General features: G+C 48.6%; 1 protein-coding gene across 1 annotated transcript; it reads left to right on the top strand.

Moving 5' to 3' along the window:
- On the top strand, positions 1 to 20545 carry LOC150003413 (uncharacterized protein C20orf203). Its single transcript, XM_090285040.1, is given in 6 exon segments — positions 1 to 69; positions 20213 to 20293; positions 20295 to 20355; positions 20358 to 20428; positions 20430 to 20514; positions 20517 to 20545. Coding segments are annotated over 6 exon segments (396 nt in total).
- The last annotated feature ends 2896 nt before the right edge of the window (positions 20546 to 23441 follow it).

Here is a 23441-nt window from a genome sequence, read left to right as displayed (position 1 = left end):
ATGTCAGCCCTGGGGCTGTTGGAGGAGTACATGAAGCTAGTCTGTGTCCTGGGCGCCTACAGTGAGCCAGTCAGTGACAGCCATCGCTGCTGGGTGGCTGTTATTGCCATTGGCCTTACACCACCTCACCTGACACACCTCTTGCATTATTTTGAATGCTGTGCTGGATGGCGGTGACTGTCTCCTTTGTCTCCTGACAGTACCCTGATGGGACTTCCATCTGAGCACCGGAACTGTACCTGAACTGTAGTTGCTTCTTTATGCACGTATCCCAACGAGGTGGTGGCCTCTTGGAATTCTAGGGCCATGCACACCACTGCAGACTCCAGTTATTGTAGATGGATGTTTTGTCAGTTGTAGCAGGTGGAAGAGGGGCAGCAGGGCTTCTCCTTTGGCCTGGTGTCTTGCCAGCTTCTCCATCACTTCTGCTGTGCTGGCCTCCTGTGGCCTCCCAGGCTAACTCCTCGTTCATCAGGCCTCAGCACAGATGTCGTGTCCTCCAAGAGGCTTCCCCTCAAATTCCCCACTGTTCTTTATGACAGCAGGTGCAACAGTATGCTTATGTGTTTCCCCCTTTAAAATTTTTTTAAATTTTTATTTATTTTAAAGAAAGAGAGGAAAGGAGAGAGAAAGAGAAATATCAACTTGTTCCACTCATTTATGCATTTATTGGTTGATTCTTATATGTGCCCTGACTAGGTATTGAACCCGCAACTTTGGTGTGTTGGGACGACGCTCTAACCAACTGAGCAACCTGGCCAGGGTGACCCCTTTAAAAAAAATTTTTTTTTAATTTATTGATTTTAGAGAGAGGGAGGAAGGGAGCGAGCGAAAGAGAGAGAGATAGAAACATCAGTTTGTTGTTCCAGTCACTTATGCACTCATTGGTTGATTCTTGTATGTGCCCTGACCAAGTATCAAACCCTCAACCTTGGCGTGTTGGGACCACACTCTAACCCCCTGTGCTACCCAGCCAGGGCTATGTATTAGCCCTTTTATCATCTGTCTCTCCTTAGCCCAGAGCTTGACACTGAATAATGATTGATGAGTGAATGAATGAATGAATGAATGAGTACTACAATTAGATGGATACAAACTGGAGGTGAAACTGATGTGAGGAGCCAGATCTCATGGGGCCTTGCTCCCCACAGCAAGCACCGCTCCTGGAGGGTGGGAAGGCCAGAAGGATCTTAAATGAGGCAACAACACCACAACCAGAATTGTGTTGTTAAAGGTCTTCCTGTCACCTCCCGAGGGTTGAGGAGAGAGAAAGGCTGGAGACCAGACTGGAGGCTGCTACAGTCTCTTTATTCCCTTCCTCCTTCCTCTCTAGGTCTCACCCTTTCTAGAAGGGTGTTTTGTCAGCTCAAAGCCCAGGTCCTCCTGAACTGTCATTCTAAACATCCCGGGGGCCAGGAAGATGGTTCTTTTTCATTCTCTTCTCCTCCTTGAAAACCTAGCTAAAAGGAAAACCACTGCACTGGGGATAGAGAAGGAGAAAGTGCAGCCGCCCAAGCCCAAGCCCAAGCGAGAGGGGAGTGTGGACCTTCTAGACTGGGGACCAAGGCCCAGAAGGAGGCATCCTGGTGCCTGGAGCAGCCCTGTGCACCTCAGGGTGGATAGGTGCTGATGCACCATGTGATTGGAAAGTAAGTGTAGTGTGTGTCCCTGCCCCAGAGCAGCCTGGCCCTGACCGGAAGGGAAGGGGCTGCAGGAAGCCCACAGGCTTTTGGGGGTGGGGAGCGGCGGGGGCAGGAAGAAAGCCTGGAAGAGACTGGGTCCTGTGAGGTGGCATCCTCACTTCCTGTCGCTGAGTGGGAGTCGGACTGATTCTCTGGGTGAGCCTTGGGTCCTGTCGTTAACTAGCTTTAGGCAAGCCCCTGCATACTCTGCACTGACCTCTGTGTCCTGGCCTTTAGCAGAGGCTGTGGGGGTGGGAATGGAACCTGTTGGTGGATGGTGCCATCTAAGCCCCTCCCATGGAGGTGAGGAACCCTTGCCTAGACTCTTTGAGGCAGAGACACAGTACTGTGTGTTGAGGGGTGGGGGTGGGGGCAAGGTGGCCCAATGGGAGGGCCCCAGACCTGAGGAAGACAGAGGACACAGAGACAGGGGCCTGAGGGGAAAGGATAAGTGGCAGACTCACAGGAGGTGGGAAGGAAAGACTGTGCTGAGAGGTGTGGAAACAGGTGAAGACCCAGAGAGCAGTGGAGGCAGCTGGAGAAGTTAGAGGCTGAGAACGCACCCTCAGTCTGAGGCCAGCACTTAATTCATTTATTCAGGTCACTCTGGGACCCAGGTTCTGCCATTGTCTATTTTATGGCCTTTGCTGTGCAGGACCTCAGCTTCCTCACCTGCTTATAGGGTTTGTAGGAATAATAAGATTTATAGCATCAGTTTGTTATGAAGCCCACAAAACACATTGTACAAGTCAAGTTTCAAATTCTAACAAACTGAATTTTGACTGAGGAGCTTTGAGAGATGAGGACCTGGACAGAAATAAGCCCAGCAGAACAATATAAGGATTTAAGAGTTAGAACTGCCTTATTTTGGTAAGGAGCATTATTTGTGAGAAAGGTCAGTGAGGATGTAAAATATGTAGATACTGTCTGTGACAAAAGCTTGGAGCCCTGGCTCGTGTGGCTCAGTGGGTTGAGCGTGGGCCTATGAACTGAAAGGTCGTCAGTTTGATTCCTGGTCCGGGCACCTGCCTGGGTTGTGGGCCAGGTCCCCAGTTGGGGGCACGTGAGAGGCAGTCAATTGTTTCTCTCGCTCATCGATATTTCTCTCCCTCCCTTTCTCTTTTTCTTCCTCTCTCTCTCTAAAAATAAATAAGTAAAATTTAAAAAAAATAAAAAGCTTGTGGAGAGCGGGATGATGTCCTTTGAGAAGGGCTGGATATTGTCATTTAAATCCAGGTATGCTGGGTTAACCTGACAGATCCCTGACCTAAAGGCGCCTCCTAGTGGTTAGTTCTAAAAATACTGAATGTTCTTTAGCTTGTTTTTTCTCTCCTAATAAAACAGTACATTGTACAACATATTTTCTGTAGGAAAAATTCCTAGAAGAACAAGGCTGGATTTGTGGACACAAGCATTTTACATATAGGCAGGTGACATCTAATTCTTTTTTCAAAAACGTTTGCACCAATCTGTGTTCCCGTTTTGGCTTATTTAAATGTTCATACCAAGATGAGACTGGATGGATCACTACCCCGCAGTGTCCTGTGCATAAATTGAAAGAGCTAGGTTAAAAAAAAAGAGAAAATGTTAGGGAGCCAATCTTTTCTAAGGAATATGGACCCTGCTTTGCACTCATAGAGGTGGGTGTGGTCAGACCCATCTACAGCTGGGCTGGCAAAGGCTCCGAGACAGCTGCTGGGAGACAGCCCGAGGTCACACAGCTAGTGGGTCTCAGCTGGCTTTGCTTCCCAAGCCTCTCTTATCTCCAAACCCTTTGCTGCCCCTACTCTCCCACTCCCATCCCCAGCTTCTTCATTCATTCCACCAACAAACAACTAAGTTGCTACTGTAGCCAGTCTCTCTTCTTCATGCTGGGGATGCCACAGGGAGCAAAAGTAGATGTGTCCCTGTGCACTTGAAGGATCTCACAGATAAACATGCAATTGCAAATGGAGCCGAATGGCCAGCTGAGGCAAGAGGTACAGATGAGTGCAGCATGGGGGATGTCTGCAGTTGGCCAGGCACAGCCCCTGTCTGCACCCCGAGAGCATAGAGTGGCCACGAGTTTTAAGCAGTTGGGGGGTGACCAAATGACAGATGGAGCAGAAAGATCAGAGCCTGCTTTTGAAGCTGCTAAGTCTCCCTGTCCCTCACAGGCCCCATATGGGCCTCCTGGCCCACAGGACCTGCTGTGGCTGGGGTTCCCCAAATGTGGGGAGCGGGCAGCCGTTATGCCCACCTCCAGCAGCTAAGTCTGAAGCACTGGCCACTTCCTCCCTTTGCTCTCCTTGCGGTTTGCTGGTGGGGCTGAGACATCTCAGGCATCTCAGTGTTGAAGGGAGTGGGAGGGGGCAGCCAGACTGTCTTAAGAGGGACGATGGATTTGTCCCTGGTTCTGAAGGCCCAGCTCAGCCTCTTCCTATCATTTGTCCCAGCCCTGGTCTTATCAGGAGGGAATCTTTCCAGAGCTTCTCCCTGTTTCCGTCCGTCCGCATCCTCCCCACAGGCTGTGAGGTGAGACAGAGAGATATCTGGCCTTCACTGCAGAGAGGTCTTGCAGCTGGGGGCTGGGAGCGTGAGAGCGCTTCTTACCAACACTCATTTTCAGCCCTGTTGTTTTTCCTGGTTTCTATTCTTCCCCTTCTGAAGTCCTGGGTCTCCCAGGCCTAATACATGCCTCAGTCAGAATCCATTTGCCACCCAGCAATATTTACTAGGCTCCTACCCCATGCCAGTTCTGGTTAGATTGGGGGAACAGAAGGGTGGGACACGCCCAGCCTTCTGAAGCTCACAGCCCAGTGGACAGACAGCAGAGCCAGGCCAAGATGGTGAGAGAAGTGTTTTTCGGGAACTGTGTGTTCCGCGCTGTGGCCTTGGGTGAAGGTGGGGAAGGAGGAGAGGCGGTCAGAGCAGAGTCCGTGGCTTTCTCCCCTGGACTTCCAAGGACGTGTCCTGGTGCAATGAGAAGTTAGGGAGAGGGAGAGAGAAAGGGAGCATGAGATAGAGAAACACACACTATGGTTAATATTTCCCCACAAAACCAAACTATTTAATTTGAAGGACTTTTCTTTACTCTAAGATGATGGCCTTCCTAAATTTCAGTGTTTTAATGTCCTTTCCAGAAAATATCTTGTTGTCTGTTTTTTATTGTGGTAAAAGCGTAACATCAGATCTGCCCTCTTAGCAAAATTTTATATGTGTGGTATAGTATTATTAACTAAATGCACCATGTTGTACAGCAGACCCTAGAACTTATTTATCTTGCATAACTGGAACTCTAGACCCAGTGAACAACAACTCCCCATTTCCTCCTCCCTCCAGCCCCTTGCAACCACCATTTTACTTCTGTTTCTATGAGTCTGACTACTTTATTTTTTAAAAATATTTTACTTATTTTTAGGGAAAGTGGGGAGGGAGAAAGAGAGGGAGAGAAACATTGATCGGGGTTGCCTCTTGCATGTCCACAAATGGGGATCTGCCCTGGAACCCAGACATACACCCTGCTTAGGAATCAAACCTGTGATCTTCTGGTTCACAGGCCAGCACTCAATCCACTGAGCCACACCAGCCAAGGCAAGTCTGGTTGCTTTAGATGCCTCATATGAATGGACTCATGGCTGAATAATATTCCACCATATGTATATACCCCGTTTTCTTTATCCATTCATCAGTTGATGGACATGTAAGTTGTTTCCATTCTTGGCTACTGTGAATAATGCTGCAATGAACATGAGAGTGCAGATAATCTCTTTAAGGTCCAGATTTGCTAAGATCAGAGAGGTCATCCACATCACTGAGCAGCCCAGGCAGAGGCAGGCCCAGCCCAGGGTCTCCCAGTTTTGGGGCCAGCACTGGTTTGACTGCCCTGTCATCAGCATGTGGCCCCCTGTCTTCACTAATAAAGCCTTCCTCCTGCTCTGGCCCAGAGTGGTTGAAATAGTGGTTTGAATCCATCTTGGTGGGGCTTCTACCATCTTAGTGTCTCCCTGAGCTGGCAGCTTGGTAGTGTCTGAAGGAAGGGATAACCATCAATTTCAATTGTAAGAGCCAGAAATTAGAAAATGTAGATTCTGCTTCCTGTTGTGCCTCAGGTTTGCTGCGTGACATTGGACAGGTCCTTTCCTGTCCCTAGGCTTTAATGATTTCATCTGTTAATAGTAACAATAATCGATAACACGTAATGAGTGCTTTCAATATGTCAGGCGCTGCTCTTAAGCACTTTTATAGGTAAAACCTCATTTATTTCTCCCAGTCACAACCAGATACAGAGATTATTAATGCCTCTAGTGTACAGATGAGGAAACAAAACAGAAGCCCAGACAGGTTAGGTATCTCATCCAAGGTCACACAGCTAGTTAGAGGGGCAGCAGGGATTCAAATGCAGGCAGGCTGGCCCCAGAGACCACTGAATGACTATATGATACTGAGCATCTAGAAGGTTTATTTTTTCTTGCTCAGAAGTGCTATGACTCTATGAGATGCAGAAAGTGGCAGCTGTTTCAGTTCTAGGCCCTTAGCAAAATGTTTCTGGTTGAGTTCCTTGAGGCTTTGTTAAATAGTAACCATGCAGCTCTCTTCCTAGAAGGAAGGCAACTGTTGGGACAGGGTTACTTGGGAGGAATTTTGGCAGAGGGGAAGAAAAAAAGCAGGAAAAAGGCACAAAGCCTGTCTCGCTGCCTCTCCACGGCCACTTCAGTGTTCCCTGTGGCTCCACTGGGACCACCCTCAATACTAGGTCCAGGCCACTTTGGCCTTCACCTGGGTGTCTCTGTGGGTAGCCAGTCTCAGGCTCTGAAGCATTCCAAGTGATGCCAGAGTCAGCCTCTCAAGACAGCAATCAGTCACATCAGACCCCTGTTAAAGTCCTCCCATGACTTTTTCAAGCTCCTGGAATAAAACCCAAGGTGACCCCTGCACACCTCTCAGCTCAGCTCACACCTCCTCTGCTGTGCAGTCCCAGCCAGTGGCCACTAACCATATGGGGCTGCTGAGCACTTGAAATGAGGCCAGTCTGAATTGAGATGTGCTCGTCCATCTAAAATGCACACCAGATCTCAACGCCGTAGTACCAAAACAAGGGATTGTAAAATATCTCAATAATTTACATATTGATTGTATGTTGAAATGACAATGTTTTAATATGTTGGGTTAAATAAAATCTATTATTAAAATTAATTTCATCTATATTATTGAAATTAATTGGTTACTAGAAAATTGTAAATTCCATGTGCAGACAGCACTAGGTGCATTGGCTTCCCTTCAGTTCCTGGACCACCAAGCTCTTCCCAGCCTCAGGCAGGGCTTTGCATCCCTATCCCTCTTCCCACTGCTCTTTCACCACCCCCTTTCAGACGCCCCTCCCTCCCCCTCCACCCCCCAGCAACTTCTTCTTCCTGACGTCATCACTGAGAATTCTACATACCCTTTGCATGTTTATTGTCTTCCCCATAGAATGGAGCCCCTGCCCTCATCCCTCCCAGCAGACGCTCTGCCCTTGGCCCAGCAACGTGCTCTAGGCTGGCAGTCAGTCAGAGACTGGTGTTGGGGCGGGGGTGGGGGGTGGAGTCAGGGGTCGTGGGGTCAGGGAGAAGGAAGGATGGGAACGAGCCTGAATTTCTCGGCCTGGATCTGTGGGAAGGAGTCTTCATAGCCAGAGGGCTCTCCCTGCTGCTGGTCAGGGTTTAGCGGAAGGAGGAACAGTGATCAACGGCTCTAAGCAGAACACACAGGCTATAAGAGAGAGACTTTGGGGTTTGCTGTGTCTTGCTCCCCAGTCCAGCTGAGGTGGACTTGGACTTTGCTGAGGCTCCCCAGGGTCCATCTCAGCGCTGCTGCTCACCTCATGGTGACCTTGGCTGGTCATCCAGCTCCACCCTAAATGAAGATTGGGTCCTTGCCTAGGGCGGGTGAGGACCAGAGGGAGGGCTGTGTGAGCCGGGGACACATAGCACCCCTCCCCTCTGTCAGCTGGGCACCGGCCACAATGGAGGCAGACGAATGCATGCCCTCGGTCCCTGAGCAAACGACCTCTCTGCAGGAGGACCTCCAAGTCACTGCCTTGGTCTCTGTTCTCACCCTGAGGACTCCAACTTCGGCAGGATCCGGAGGAGGGGGTGCCACCATTTCTGTGAAAAAAAGCCTGTGGGTTTTAATTGACTGCAAGCTCAGAGTGAGCCAGCGGTGACTGGATTGCTAAAGTAGCCCAGGAGAGCAGGAGCTTCCAGGACCAGGAGGGGCGGCTGGGATCGCCACTGGGAAGAAGTGAGGGCACTGTTCCGGAACTCACCTAATTTGATGACTGGCTCTAAAGATGAGGGAGCCCCTTCTCTGTAAACCTCTGCTGTGGTGCAGACCTGGAGGGTGAGAACAGGGTGGGGCAGGAGGAGGTGCCAGCCAGAGGCAGGGCTGGACCCTCTCTGAGTGTAGAGGAGAGCAAATGCTGTGTTCTGTCCTTCTCCGAACACTGACCTTAAATGGACCCAGGCAGCTTTTCTAAGACGGGGGGCCAGCACCCCTGGGCCTTTACCTCTCATGTTAGAAGAAACCCAGAACATTGGGGTTGGAAGAGCCCAGGGAGACCAGGTGGACTGGGTGCTCCCGTCCCACATCAGGAAGCTGAGAACTTGCCATGGTGAGAGGGGGTAAAGCTTAGCTCTGCTCCAGGCCTCCTGCTACACTCAGCAGCTTCAAAAGAAATGCAGGGAACCCAGAAGATGGCTTCTCTCATACAGTAGATAATGAATGTTCTGATCTCAGCTTCGTGAGGAAATTTACAGGCTCCAATTGACCCCTCCAGACGGCCTGGGAAGGCCTGGTCTCTGAGTGGGCAGTGACTGGTTGCTGGTTCCTCCGTGGGCAGAGATGGCCGGTGAATCCTCTGCGCCAGCCGCCCTCGGCTCCAGTGCCCGGGCCGGGTCTCCTGCAGCTCTGACTGGGTCTGGGCCAGCTCAGTGTGGACGGGGGTGGGGAAAGGCCGGGGGGAAGAGCTCCAGCAAGGGCAGCCCCTTACTCTGCTTTTTATTCTTTGTCTAATTATAAAAGCAATTTATACTCATCGTAAAATTTAGAAACTACAGAAAAGGAAGAAGGAAAAAATTAAAATCGTCTGTCATCCCACCACCCAGGTTTAACTGTGGTTGCTACTTTTTGTACTTCTCTCCAGTTCTTTTTTTCTATAAGGATCGTATATACGTATTTATGTGTATATCTTAATTGTAATCATACTCTATAACTGGCTTTTTCTTCCCCACATTACATTATACTGTGAGCACTTTCCCATAACATTAAAATTTTCTTTAAAGTTATTTAATGGCTATATCACAGTCTGTTAATAATTTATTTAGCCATTCTTTTTCTTTTTTTCATCTTGATCCTCTTTATTTTTAACCAAGGGAATTTGGCAGTTTTTAAAATTTTACTTAACAATGTAAGTCCAACATTTTTGGCTGCAGAGTCGGAGCAGTTCTGGGGTATCCTATCTGCCATTCACACTTAGGGGGACCCCCTCAGTTTAACATCTGGGGTGATGGCAAAGGTTGAACACTTGGAAAATCCTCAAAATAAAACCCATCCTCACTGGAGAGGTTTAAGGTCTGCCTGAGGCCATGCCAAGCCCTGACCGGAGTGCTGTCCAGCGTCACCTGCGTGGGTCTGAAGGTGCCTGTCCGCCTGGGCCGCATCCTGGGATGTGAGCTGCTGGAAAGGGCCGAGCAGTCCCCAGCTCACATTTTGCCTCTGCCACGAGTTGACAGTGTGATCTTGGGCAAGTCCTTTCACTGCTCTGCTTCTTCACTTCCTAGGCTATAAAGTGGGCCTTATGCTGGAGTGGCTGGAATCGAATGCCATAATACTGCCTCTGAGCCAGTATTCTGTCAGTGGGGAGCATGGGAACAGAGGCCTGGTGGGGGCTGGGTGTAAGAGCTGTGGAGCCCCTCCCAGGTCTGAGACTCTCTGATGTGTCCCGGCCCCTCGAGTCTGTGGCTACACCCTGAGTGACTGGCCCTTGTGGCCTTCCGTTGTCCAGACGCCAGACCCCTTTGACAGCTCCAGCCTCCCCAGGGCCTTGGTTTAGTCCCTGGGGAAGGCACTAATCAATTCCCACCCTTCCTGATCCCTGCTCCATAGCTTGGAACCAGGCTTGAGTGTGACTCATGGAGGACCCCTAGGTCTGCTGTGTCCCCTAATCCTTCCAGAGGAATTAATTCCCCACTGCATTCAGACTTAGGGCTGTGCATGCAGGGTTTCTGGAGGTTTGGGGCTGAACACAACTAGAATATATGCTCCAGGAGGTCAGGAGCCTTGTATTTCTTATTTACTTGGCACCATCAGTGCCTAGCACTGGGCCCAGCCTACGGTAGACCCTCAGTAAATACTAGCAGACCCAGGCAAGTGTTGGCCTCTGCCTACCTCAGTTTCCCTTTCCATTCTGCCTTGCTAGGCAGTAAACTCTGTGAGAGCAGAGATGTGCGTGGTTTACCTGAGGCCTCAATGCTCAGCATGTGGAGAGGGTCTATGAATTTTGTAAACGAACATAGAACAGATAGATTGAGGAGTAAGTCATGGCCCAAGAGAGTGAGAGCTCTCCCTTCTCCCCACCTCCCTTCACAGAGGTCCCTTCCTTCCCTCTGAAGGATTTTGGATGGTCCTTTCCTCTGTCCCTCCTTGGTTGAAACTGGCCACTGGGAACCTCTGAGGCTTCCTGGCTGTGTGACTTTGGAAAAGTCACTCAACCTCTCTGAGGCTACATTGCCTCCTCTGTGAAACAGGGCTGATATGACTCATTGAAAGGATTTTGTGAGGCTTGGCGCTGGATTGTCCAGCAAGGTCTGTGCCTGGCAGGTAGTGGGCACTTGGGCAGAAGCAGCTCCGCTTGTTGGCAGTGGTTGGCCCTCTGTCCATGGTAGGAGCTCTCTGGTGAACTGGCTGACTGATGGCCGGTTGACTGATGGAGGGGCATGGGTTGATCTTGGGCCAGGAGAGGAAGCAGTGAGGGGTTATGGTTCCCCTGAGGCCCTGGCAGCTGTCCCTGGCGCTTTGCCCTTGGCTGTGTCATTTGATGTCCTTTCCCCTGCTGGGAAGGCATAAACTGTGACTGGGCGGCTCGGCAGGGGGATGGGCGCAGCTCCCCAGGAGAGCTGCTCTCCTGTCTCCTCTGCACACCAGCCTGCACCGTACGGGACTGGACAGCAGCTGCATAATGCAGGCTGCCAGGCCCTCTTAGCCTGTCATTCTCTGGGCCTCCAGACTTTGAAATGGAGGAAATACAATCAAATTGAAGATTTACAAGACTGATGAGAGGAGCAAATGAGATAGTGTATATGAAAGCGCTTTGGCCTCTGTCATGCATACTCCCAAGGTAATAATACAATAACTCTATTAACATCACAAGGAGCCAATCCACAGTGGTGGGGGACATGCCCATGGCCCCTAGCAGCCCAGGAGGCCCTGACTGGCCCTGACACGGGGTTGCTGGGGGATGTGGACAAGTGACTTTCTTCTCTCAACCTCAGTGTTCTCATCTGCAAAATATGGCAGCCACCCTTTTGGGTGCCTGGAAGGACCCACTGAGGCCACAGGAGGGGTTTGGTCAAGTCCACTCTCAGAGATAGTGACTGTGCCAGGTGCCTCTGCTTTTGGAACCTCAGTTTGCCCACCTGTAATATGAAGATAATGATCCCACCCATCACTCAGGCCATTAGGAGGACTCAAGAAATTGAACCACATAATCTGTGTAGCATGAGTGCCAGGCATATAGAAAGCACTCATTTAGCCCTGGCTGGTGCAGCTCAGCAGATTGAGCGCCAGCCTGTGAGCCGGGGGGTCAATGGTTCGATTCCCAGTCAGGGCACATGCCTGTTACAGGCCAGGTCTGCAGTTGAGGGCATGTGAGAGGCAACCACCCATTGATGTTTCTCTCCTCTCTTTCTCCCTTTCTTCTCTTCTCCCTAAAAATAAATTTAAAAAATATTTTTAAAAAATTAAAAAGAAAAAAAGAAAAAGAAAGCACTCATTCAGCTATTATTTTTTGTTTGTTTGTTTTGTTTTTTTGCTGGTTGTAGCAAAGCCAGGCAGAATGAGAACCTGCTCCCACCCTTACCTTCTCCCTACCTAGGGTGTCTCCTCCTTGCTCATGATAGAGACTAATACAGATGGGAGCAGAGTGGCCCCCCATCAGGCTTACCAAGCCAGAAGTGCATTTCCAGCGTCTTTGAAGCACAAGGGCATGGGTGGGAAGGCTCTACAGCAGCTGCCACGAGCAGACTGAAGTGAATAGAGTCTCCAGGAAGCCACGATGGGGGCTGGACCTTGTGGTCTTCACCAGACCCTGGGGGCCTGAGCAGGCAGTGAACCTTGATCTTCTCCAAACATGCACCTGCGCCATCTCCCAGCTGCTCCAGCTGCTCACAATCCACCTTCCTGCTCACACAATGTCAGACCTCCAAGGGAACCCCTGAAACACAGCAATTAGCTTTATCTTTTTTTCTGGCTATAAAAGTAATTCCTAGTCATTGTAGAAAACTAATATGAAAGTTCAGAAAAATATACATTAAGAGCACCCTAAATCCCAAGCTTCCAGGTGATTTTGTGCATATACACATAGATATGTAATTCTATTTAACCTCTGGATGAACTGGACATTTCATACAAGAATGGAATCTTATAACACTTGGGTTTGTTTGTTTTTTTAGTATATGTCATTGATTATGTTATTAAGTTGTCTCACATTTTCCCTCTTTCCATTCCTCCTCCTGGTACCCCCTTTCCTCCAGCAATTCTCCACTTAGTTCCTGTCCATGGGTTGTGCGTATAAGTTCTTTGGCTTCTCCATTTCCTATAGTGTTCTTAACATTCCCCTGGCTATTCTGTACCTACCAATTATACTTCTTAATCCCTGCACCACTTCTCCATTTCTCCCCCTTCCCCCTTACAGCTGATAACCCTCCAACTGATTCCTATATCTATGATTCTGTTCCTATTCTGGTTGTTTGCTTAGTTAGTTTGATTTTTAGATTCAATTTTTGATAGCTGTGATTTCGTTGCCTTTTTAATGTTCATAGTTTTGATCTTCTTTTTCTTAAATAAATCCCTTTAACATTTCATGTAATAATGGCTTGGTGATGATGAACTCCTTTAGCTTTACCTTGTCTAGGAAGCACTTCATCTGGCCTTCCACTCTAAATGATAGCTTTGCTGGATAGAGTAGTCTTGGCTGTAGGTCCTTGCTTTTCATCACATTGAATACTTCTTGCCTGTCCCTTCTTGCCTGCAAAGTTTCTTTTGAGAAATCAACTGATAGTCTTATAGGCACCCCTTTGTAGGTAACTCTCTGCTTTTCTTTTGCTGCTTTTAAGATTCTCTCTTTCTCTCTAACCTTTAGCATTTTAATTATGATGTGTCTTGGTGTGGTCTTCTTTGGGTCTAGTTTGTTTGGGACTCTCTGTGCTTCCTGGACTTGTATGTCTATTTCCTTCCCCAAATTTTGGAAGTTTTTCTTCATTATTTTTTCACATAAGCTTTTGATTTCTTGCTCTTCTTCTCCTCTGGCACCTCTATGATTCAGATGTTGTCCCAGAGGTTCCTAAGCCTCTCCTCACTTTTTTTCAATTCTTGTTTCCTCATTTTGTACTGGTTGACTTTTTTTTCTTCCTTATATTCCAAATCATTGATTTGAACCCCAGTTTCCTTCTCTTCACCATTGGTTTTGTGTGGATTTTTCTTTGTTTCATTTAGCATAGCCTTCTCTTCTGCGTTTTTCATACTCAAGCATATATTTCAAGTCTGTGAGCATCTTTATCAACAGTGTTTTGAACTCTTCGTCTGTTAGGTTGGCTATCTCCTCGTTTATTAGGTTGACTATCTCCTCGTCGCTTAGTTCTCCAACTGGAACCTTGATCTATTCCCTCTTTTGGACCATACTTCTCTGTCTTCTCATTTTGACAGGCTCCTGTGTTTGTTTGCCTCTGTGTCTTAGGTAAAGCTGTCACACCTGTTATGTTGTAAGGGGCAGAGCCTTAGGAATTTGTCAATACAGGGTGACCCCGTTTCACCACGTTGTGGTGCTGTATGTGGGGGCGGGGTCTGAAAGGGAACAATGCCGCTTGCTCAGCACTCGCCCCTTTTCCAGGCACCTCTCCCACTTCCGTATGGGACTGGTGCCTCTTTAGCTGTTGTCCTGGCTGTCATTCCCAGAGTGGGTGGGTTGGCAGATGTTCTAGGACCATGGGGACCCTTTAAACAAGCAGATTCTCCTGAGAGACCAGCAGTTTCTTCCTCTGCCCCAACCCGCACTGGTTTGCACAGTCAAAAGCAGTGAGGCTTTATTGTCCCCAGCACTAGAACCATGAGCTGTGCAGTCTGGTCTGGTGCTGGGAGTGCTCCCCAGGTGTCCCTCTTGACTTTTTTTAAATGTTTGACTGCACTTTCTGCTGGCCTGCTGCTGCCGCCACCATGCTGCATCCTCTCTACCCTGGCTCCGCCCCTCCTATCTGTCTGGATGAGTATTTCTTTTTTATGTCTTTGTTTGTTGGACTTCCATGCAGCTTGGTTTTTCTGGAACTTCTGGTTGTCTCTAGTTTTGAGGTAGTTGTATTCCTTCTTAGTTTTGGAGGGAGATGCAGTGTGTCTGTCTAGGCCTCCATCTTGGCTGGAAGTCCAGATTTTTCATTGTTTCACTTAGTATAAACTTCATTTCTTCCTTTATGTTGTTCCCATACTCAATGAGTTCTCTGAGCATTCTTATCACCAGTGTTTTGAACTCTGTATCTGATAGGTTGGTTATTTCTGTTTTGTTTAGGTCTTTTTCTAGGGTTTTATTCTGTTCTTTCATTTGGGCCATATTTCTTTCTCTCCTCAATTTGGCAGCCTCTCTGTGTTTGTTTCTGTGTTTTAGGTAGAGCTGCTTTGACTTCCTGTAAAAAGGCACCTGTAAATTGTGTGAGGGTGAAGCCTTAGGTAATTGCCCAGGTGGGACAACATGCTTCACCACTTTATGACTCTGTGTGGGGAGAGGGCTCAGAGTAGGGACTGTGTTGCTGCCTGGCTTCTGGGGATTGGCCTGGCACTTGCCCCATTTCCAGTCATTTCACCTGCTCCCCGTATGCTACTGGCCCTTCAAACTATTTTCCCTGGTGTTGAATCCCAGAGTGGGTGGGTTTACATATGTTTTAAGACTGTGTGGGCCCTTTAAGTGAAGTTTTCTGAAAATCCAGTAGTTTTTTTTCCACTGCCCCAACTCCCACTTGTTTTTACAGCCAGAAGTTATGGCAATTTATCTTCTGGCGCTGGAACCCTGGGATGTGCAGTCTGGCCTGGGGCTGGGATCACTCACTCTCAAGGCATTCCTCCCAATTTTTATCCATCACACGTGAATGTGGGACCACCTGTGCCCTTCCGCAGCTGCCGCCGCCTCTCTGCACCATGCAGTGTCTCCTCCCCTCTCTGCCCCATCTCCACATCTGCCCCTCCTACCTGTCTGGATGAATGTGGCTTCTTTAAATCCTTGGTTGATGGACTTACATACAATTCCATTCTCTTAAAGTTCTGGGTGTTATTTGTTTTGAGATTTAGTTGCAATTCCTTTTTGTGGTTGAGTGAGGAGGCTAAGTGTGTCTACCTATGCCTTCATCTTGATTGGAAACCCAACACTTGGTTTTAAAAAATTGAAATGAGTGTACTTTATTTTTAAAACCTTTCTATTATAAAATATGACACATACAAAAGACCATATAAATTAATAATTCAGTTGATGAATTACTATAAGGCAAACACTCTTGTAACCACTGCCCCAGTGGAGAACTCTGATAGCCCCAAAGAAGCCCTCGGTGTGCCCCATCTCCCTACTGCCCCCCCCCAAATGTTACCATTATCCTAAATTTTAAGATAATCATTTTCACTCTGGTTAGTGTGACTCAGTATGTTGAGCACCAGCCTGTGAACCAAAGGGTGGCCAGTTCGATTCCCAGTCAGGGCATTTGCCTGGGTTGCAGGCCAGATCCCCAGTTGGGAGCATGTGAGAGGCAACCACACATTGATGTTTCTCTCCCTCGCTTTCTCCCTCCCTTCCCCCCTCTCTAAAAATAAATAAATAAAATCTTTAACAAAAAGGATAATCACTTTCTTGCTTATCAACCAAGTGTGCATCCCTAGATGCTATAATTTTGTCTTTTTTAAAAATATATTTTTTAATAAAGTTTTTTAAAAATTGATCTTGGAGAGATAGAGAAAGAGAGAGAGAGAGAGAGAGAGAAACATCAATTTGTTTTTCCACTTACTTGCCTATTCATTTTTTGCTTCTTGTGTGAACCCACAGTCTTGGTATATCGGGACAATGCTCTAATTGAGCTACTGAGCCAGTGCTAAGAAAATCTTTTATGTCCCTTTTAATTAATTAATGTTTATGGACTATTTTTGATTTGAGAGATATTTGTTGTTCCATTTATTTATGCATTCATTGATTCTTTTTTTAAAAAGATTTTATTTATTTATTTTTAGAGAGGGAAGTGAGGGAGAGAAACATCAATATGTGATTGCCTCTCGCATCCTCCCAACAGGGGACCTGGGCCACAACCCAGGCATATGCCCTGACTGGGAATTGAACTGGAGACTCTTTGGTTTGCAGGCTGACACTCAATCCACTGAGCCACACCAGTCAGGGCTGATTCTTTTTTTTTTTTTTTTCTTTAGATCATCACTTGAGGACATGCTTACTTCAATTGATTGCCTCTCACATGCACCTCAACTGGCACTGAACCTGCAGCCCAGACATGTGCCCTAACTGGGATCAAACCCACAGCCTTGGCATATCAGATGACAGTCTAACCAAGTGAGCTACCCAGCCAGGGCCAAAGTTTTTTATTTTGACGATGTCTAATTTATCTATTTTTTATTTTGTTGCTGTGTTTTCGGTGTCCATGTCATATTTAAAAAACTAATTCTAATGCTTATTCCTAGGTCATGAAAATTTATGCCTATCTTTTCTTTCAAGAGTTTTGTAGTTTTAACTGTTACATTTAGATCTGTCATCCATTTTGAATTAATTTTTGTGTAGGGTGTGAGGAAGGAGTCCAGCTTCCTTCTTTTGCATGTGTTTGACCAGATGCTCCTGTACCATTTGTTGAAAAGACTGTCCCTTCCTCATTGAATGGCCTTGGCACCCGGGTTGAAAACCAGTTACTGTAAATCTGAGGGTTTATTTTGGAATTTCAATTTAATCCCATTAATTTATTGGTCTATCTTTATGTCAGTACCACACTGTTCTGATTACTGTGGTTTTATAGAACATTTTGAAATCAGAAATGTGGGTCTTCCAACATTGTTCTTCTTTTTTCAATATTATATTGGCTATTGAGAGTCACTTGAATTTCCATATGAATTTTATGATCAGCTTGTCAGTGTCTACAAAGAAGCAGGTTGGACTTTTTTTTCAAATACTTTATTTTCAGAGAGACAAAAGGAGGGAGAAAGAGAGGGAGAGAAACACTGGTATGTGAGAGAAACATCAATTGGTTGCCTCTTGCATGCCCCCAAATTGGAACCTGGCCCCGACCCAGGCATGTGTCCTGACAGGGAATTGAAGTGGTGACCTTTTGGTTCTCAGGCCAGTGCTCAATCTGCTGAGCCACACTGGTCAGGTCCCTAAGCATTCTTTTTGATGCTAATGTAAATGGAATTATTTTATTAATTACACTTTGAAGTGTTCATTGCAATTGACTTTTGCGTGTTCATCTTGTATCTTGCAACCTTGCTGAACTCATTTATTGGTTCATATATATGAACTACACACACACACACACACACACACACACACACTAGATTCTTTAGGATTTCTTCTTCCTTTGCAATGTGGATCCCTTCTTTTTCAGCCTGAGTGCCCTGGCTGGAACCTCCAGTACTATGTTGAATAGAAATGGCCAGGACATCTTTGTCTTGTTCCTGATCTCAGGGAGAAAGCATCCAGTCTTTCATTATTAGATATGGTACTACTGTATAAGGCTTGTTTTTGTATTTCCTGAAAGGTTGGCTGTTTATAGCCTCATTACTAACTGCATATGAGAAGGAACCCTGTCCTTTCGCCCCTTGTAAGATGGTAGCCCCAAATTTTAGAGGTGAGAACCCAAGGTCAGGGAGGGGAAGTGCTGCATGCCTCGTCATACAGTTACTCAGCTCTCTTCCATCCAGGCACCATCTATCTGTCCATAGTCACTGGGTAATGAGCCTCCTGGAAACACAGCCTTCCCTTCTCTGGTGGGGATGCCTTGAGACCCACGGAGAGCAGCCACTGGTACAGAGGGAGGTCTGGGTTCTGTTCTGGGCTCCGTTCTGGGCTTGGCCACTGACTTGCTGTATTAACTTGGGCCTCCGTTTTCCCAGCTGTGCCGTGGAAGCGGTGGTATTGTATGATACATTTTGAAGTCCTCTAATCTTGACCACCCACGTTAAACCCACAGTTGCGTCTACCACTGCCCATAGTTGCCACCAGAGGGCGCCCCAGACCAGAATTTGGCCCTGCTCACAGCACAGGGGTCCTGGGGAAGCTGAAAGGCAGGGCATATTTTCCAGGGGCCACTAGTTTTGCTTGCATGGGCTTCCTTGTGGCTAGACCTGTCCAGGCCCTCTGGCTGCGTGCTGATCCCTAAGGAGGGAGGACGGAGACATTGTCGTCAATGCCAATGACCTTGCACTCATCCCTGCCTGCTTTGGGTTGGCTGCCTAAGGCCAGGCATCCCAGTGTCAGGACCAAAAGCCTTGAGTTTCTCTCAAAAGGTTTCCACTGTCTCTGGGCCTCTTACAGGCACTGCATTCTTTCCCTACTGTAGTGTCCGGAAGTAGAAAGCTCCCATCCTGGTGGGCGCCTGGTGTCCTGGAAAGGGCACATCAGAACACATTTCAGATGTGGACAGTGTAGCCTCTGAAACCGTAGTGTCCCAGATCCCTGGGTATCTTGTGTGACAGACCCCAGAATCACAAAAGCAGGCACCATGGACAACAGGGACCACCTGGCACTTATCAGAGCAGAGTATCTGACCCCACCAGTCTTCCCCAAGGCTGATTTTACCTTCCAAATAGAAGCAGAATTTTTGTTTTGCAAATCAAACTAACTCCAAGACAAAGTGGCATCTCTCAGTCCCTTGCTCAGAGGGTTACCTTGGCTGCCGAATCTGCCTTGCATTTTCACTGCTTGTATATATATATTTCTCTCCTCTTCCAGGCTGGGTTCCCTCAAAGGCAAAGTGGGTCTCACATTCCCTCAGTTCCTTCGATGGTGGCTGGTTCAGGACTTGGAGTCCAGTAGAAGGTCAACAAACCTTGGAAACACCACCAAACCCATCCTCTCCTCCCACTCAAGAGTTCCAGGCTGCTTCTGACCCTTACTTAGCTGTGTGACTTTGGCCCAGTCACTTAACCTCTCTGAGCATCCATTTTGTTTTCTTCTTTGATATTCTGCTTCCCTCCAAAGGTTGCTGACATCAGGGAGGATGTGAGAGCCTGTATACAAAAGGTGACATGCTCTCCCTGTTTTGGATCGGAGGGCTGGACTTGCAGCCAGGGAGGTCACATGGAGGAGAGGTGGGTGGTGGGCCATGCCTGTCGAATGCCCCAAGTTGTCAAATTATAACAGCCAACATTCCCTGGCTTGTATAGACCAGACACACTGTGCTGAGTACCTCACCTGGATTATCTTTCTTGATGCCCTCAGTGACCCTTTGAATAGACAGAATTATTGTCCCCAGCTTTGCAGGTGGGGAAACTGAGGCACAGAGCAATTATCTACCATGCTGTGGTCACACAGCTGGCAAACTGTGGGGCTGGGACTTGTACCCAGGCATCTGGTCCCTGGAGGCCATGCTTTTAGCCACTGAGACATTTGAGCTGATGCAGGGCAGAGACAGGTGGCTCTGGTTTTTTTGTTTTGTTTTGTTTTGTTTTAACATTTTATTTTATTTATTTTTAGAGTGAGGGGAAGGGAGGGAGACAGAGAGGGAGAGAAACACTGTACATGAGAAACACTGAGCAGTTGCCTCTCCCATGCCCCCAACTGGGGACCTGGCCTGCAACCTGGGCATGTGCCCTGACTAGGAATTGAACCAGTGACCTTTCTGTTCACGTAGGCCAGCACTCAATTCACTGATCCATACCAGCCTGGGCTTTCTGTCCTGGGGTCTTTCCGTCCACTATACAGGGATCTCCAGGGGTCAGAGACCGTTTGTTCTAATCTTCCCTTTTCCAGACTGCAGTGCTGAGGCCAGAAGCACAGTCTGTCTCACTCACACACACCAGGGCATCTGGGGCAAAGCGGGACCCTGACTAACATCAAGTGTTGTTACAGCAGAGAAATTGGGTGATGCCTAAAGCCCCCAAGTGTCTCAGAATCTACGGTTCTAAAAGTTGTCTCAGGGCCTCATTCCCACAGCCGGCCTCTGTCTTGGTTGAATTCATTGTCCAATTTGGGGTCTAGGGAGTGAGGTGGGAGGGAGTACCTCAAAGGCTCTAAATGATGCCCACCCTCCAGTCCAGACACTGGGCACCAATAGGCCCCTCCTCCCCAACACAGGACCCTTATCAGGAAAGCAATTTGGGTTGCTGGGGAGGGGGAAGTCCGAGGCCTCAGGCTCCGGCAAGGTGGGTAGAAGAGATAGGGAAGTGGGGAGGGGGCTGTGGGGCTCAGCTGGGAGGGCCTGAGGATGGAAGACATGCCCAGAGCCAACATGGTGGGGGGCTTTTGCCAAGTGCTGTCCTTGCTGGCCTGGCCCCTCAACATGGTTCCAGTGCTGCTCCTGCCTCCCATACTTGCCAGGCAAGACGCCCGCTTCTTTAATTAGCAAGCAGCAGCCTCTCCCGATTCATCACAGTCACTGTTTAATTAGCCGCGCACAAGGCGCCCCTACCCCCCAGCTCTGGGTCGAGCAGCCTGCCTCTCTCACGGATGCTGCTACCACCCCATGGTGTCCCCTGTCACCCCCCCATACTTATTCTGCTCCCCAGATGGGGGGATGGGGTGGGCACGCCTGGCTGAAACCTCAAGGAGATCTGGGCACTGATGCTTGTATTCAAGGCATCCAGCAAACATTATTAGGGCCTCCAGCCTGCACCAGGCTGGCGCTGGGCAGAACCCAGGCTGGACAGAGGCGTCTGGCCTCCGTCCTGTCTGACTACTCAGAAATGGCTTTTCCCTTTGGGAGGTGTGGGGATATCTCTTCGGCTGGTCCCAGGGTGTTGGAAAAAGACAGAAATGATCCTCTATGTCGCCCCCACCCAGAAAGGAACAACCATTTCTCCTCCCCCACCTTCTGTCCCAGAGGCCAGCAGGGTCCCCTGAGAAAGCTGCATCCTCTGGGATGGAGAGAGCCTATCCCCCAAGCCACCTCCTCCAGTGACCAGATCCTGGAGGCCAGGCCCGGACCACAGGCGAAGGGAGATGGTGGGGCTTTCACTTGGTCAGCCAGGGTCTTTGTCTGCACGTCCCTGGGGAGTCAAGGGCACAGGAAGGAGTGAGCCTCCGTCTGTCACTGAACTTGCTGCTTTCCATTTCCTGAAGCAGGGCGGTGTTGGTGGCCCTGGGAGAGGCCTCACACCCTTCCGGGCAGAGCTGGGGCAGCCACTGCCTGTGGCAGCCAGCTGGAGGCAGGAAGCTCAGGTTCCATCCCAGCCCTGTGCTCAGTTCTGTCCTGTGGCTTCAGGCAAATCAGCTGCACTGGGAGCTCAGTGTTCTGGCGAGAACAGCGCGCTGACCCTCCTGCTCCGCTGTGGACTGAGCACGGGGAAGGACCGGCAGTTATTCCGGTGCCCAAGGAAGGTGCTAGAGCCCATGCACTCCGGCACAGCTACCAAACTGCGCCGCACCTCAGGTTCCCTGCAGTTAGTAGCTATCTCGTGTATTCTCACGAGGAGTAAATGATTTACAATGTTGAATGCACTCAGAACAGTGCCTGGCGGAGGGAGTCCTCAGCGGTCATTGGCTGTTTTCACCATGATTTCCCCTCCTTTTACCCATCACCATTTACTGCCAGGTGTGAGGGAACGGGTGGTAAGAGAGGTAACGTCCTGGGAGTTTTTCTTCCAGTGGGGGAAGCAGCTGAAAACAAGTCAGTAAATAAAGAAAAGTGCAATTTCATCTGAAGAACATCTGTAGTTTAGTTCATGGTAATGCACGAGCGTTCATTTCTCGTTTGTGACAAAAGTACCACAGTTAGGCCCTGGGCCTTAGGGAAACTGGGTGAAGCATATATAGGAACCCCCTGGACTGTCTTTGCAAGTTTTCTGTGAATCTAAAACTATTCCATCAAAAAAGCTTATTTAAAAAAATATAATTTCAGGTAATGGTACAAACCATGAAGAAAATAAATGGTCAAGATAGAGAGAAGGGGGTGTGGGTCATTTCAGACAGGGTGATCTGGGAGGGCCTCTCTGAGGGGGCACCATTTGTGGGAAACTGAGTAATGGGAAGGAGCCAGCCTTAAGGAGATCAGGGAAGGGCCTGACCGGAGGAGGGAGCAGCAAGTACAAAGACCTGGAGGCAGGCGTGGCTGATGAGGTTTGATGTCCCCGGGCAGGGTAGGAGGGGGCTCAGGGGCTACAGATGAGCTCTGAGAAGCAGGCAGCTCTCCTTCAGTATCATTTGTCCTTTCAAAGGACAGGAAGGAGGAGGGACACTCTGGGCCGGAAACTGTATGTAGCACTTTCCGTGAATTAGTACCTCATCTTAGTCCTTAGAATTACTCTGTGGGGGAGATACCGTTATCTCATTTACAGGTGAGATGGTGGAGGAGCAGCCATCAGCCCATGTCACCTGGTAAATGACAGGCCTATGCTTGGAAGGAGGGACCTCACGGACCTGGAGGCTGCACCAGGGCTTGTTGCGAGATAGGGAGTGGGCTGCCCTGGCCAGTGTGGCTCAGTCAATTGGGCATCGTCCTGCAAAGCGAAAGGTCACTGTTTCAGTCCCTGGGTCAGGGCACATGCCTGGGTTGTGGCCTGGTACCCTGTTAGGTTGCATGCAAGGAGCAACTAATGGATGTCTCTCTCTCTCTCTTTGTTCCTTGCTTCCCCTCTTTCTAAAAATAAATAAACAAAATCATTAAAAACAAACAAACAAAGACAGGGAGTGGGCTAAAAGGCAGGGCCAGGACAAAGGCCTGGGTGTGGCTACAAACAGGTGGGAGCAGGGACACGGAGAGATGGGGGTCTCTGGCCAGCATGAGACACTGTGTCAGGGCAAGAGAGCATCTTTATACCAGTGACATCATTAACTTCAATAATGGTAACACTGCATGTATGTCATACAAAATTCTGAAGGTACAACATAACATATAGGGACCAGTTTGGTCCCCTGTCACCCACCTTTCCTCCCCAGTGATGCCCTCTGGGACCTGTCTCTTGTGCATCCTTTTGGAGCCAGTCTGGATGGCAGCATCTTGACTGGAACACCAGTAAACAGTTAGCAGGCCCCGGGGCCTGCCAGGCACCATCTGCCAGAAAGTCTGAGGGGCACTGAAATCTTAATCCTCTACCAACCCTTACCGTATGTGTGTCAGGCTCTCTGTTTTAAATTGAAGTAAATGGAGGCACAGACAGGTTAAGCCACTCACCGAAGGTCACACAGCTAATACAGGGTTTAGACTCAGGGACTCTCTAGTAGCACTGTATAGATGAGAAAACTAAGGCACAGCCCCAGGTGACCCAGCAAGGAGGTTGAGGAGCCATGACTTGAGTCGGGCAGTCTCATTCCAGAACCCACAACCGTGAGCACTGCACTGTACTGGG

Source organism: Furipterus horrens, unplaced genomic scaffold (genome assembly GCF_987537825.1).
Source record: "Furipterus horrens unplaced genomic scaffold, mFurHor1.1.pri manual_scaffold_8, whole genome shotgun sequence".
Classification (NCBI taxonomy): domain Eukaryota; kingdom Metazoa; phylum Chordata; class Mammalia; order Chiroptera; family Furipteridae; genus Furipterus; species Furipterus horrens.
This window is presented reverse-complemented; position numbering and strand designations above follow the sequence as displayed.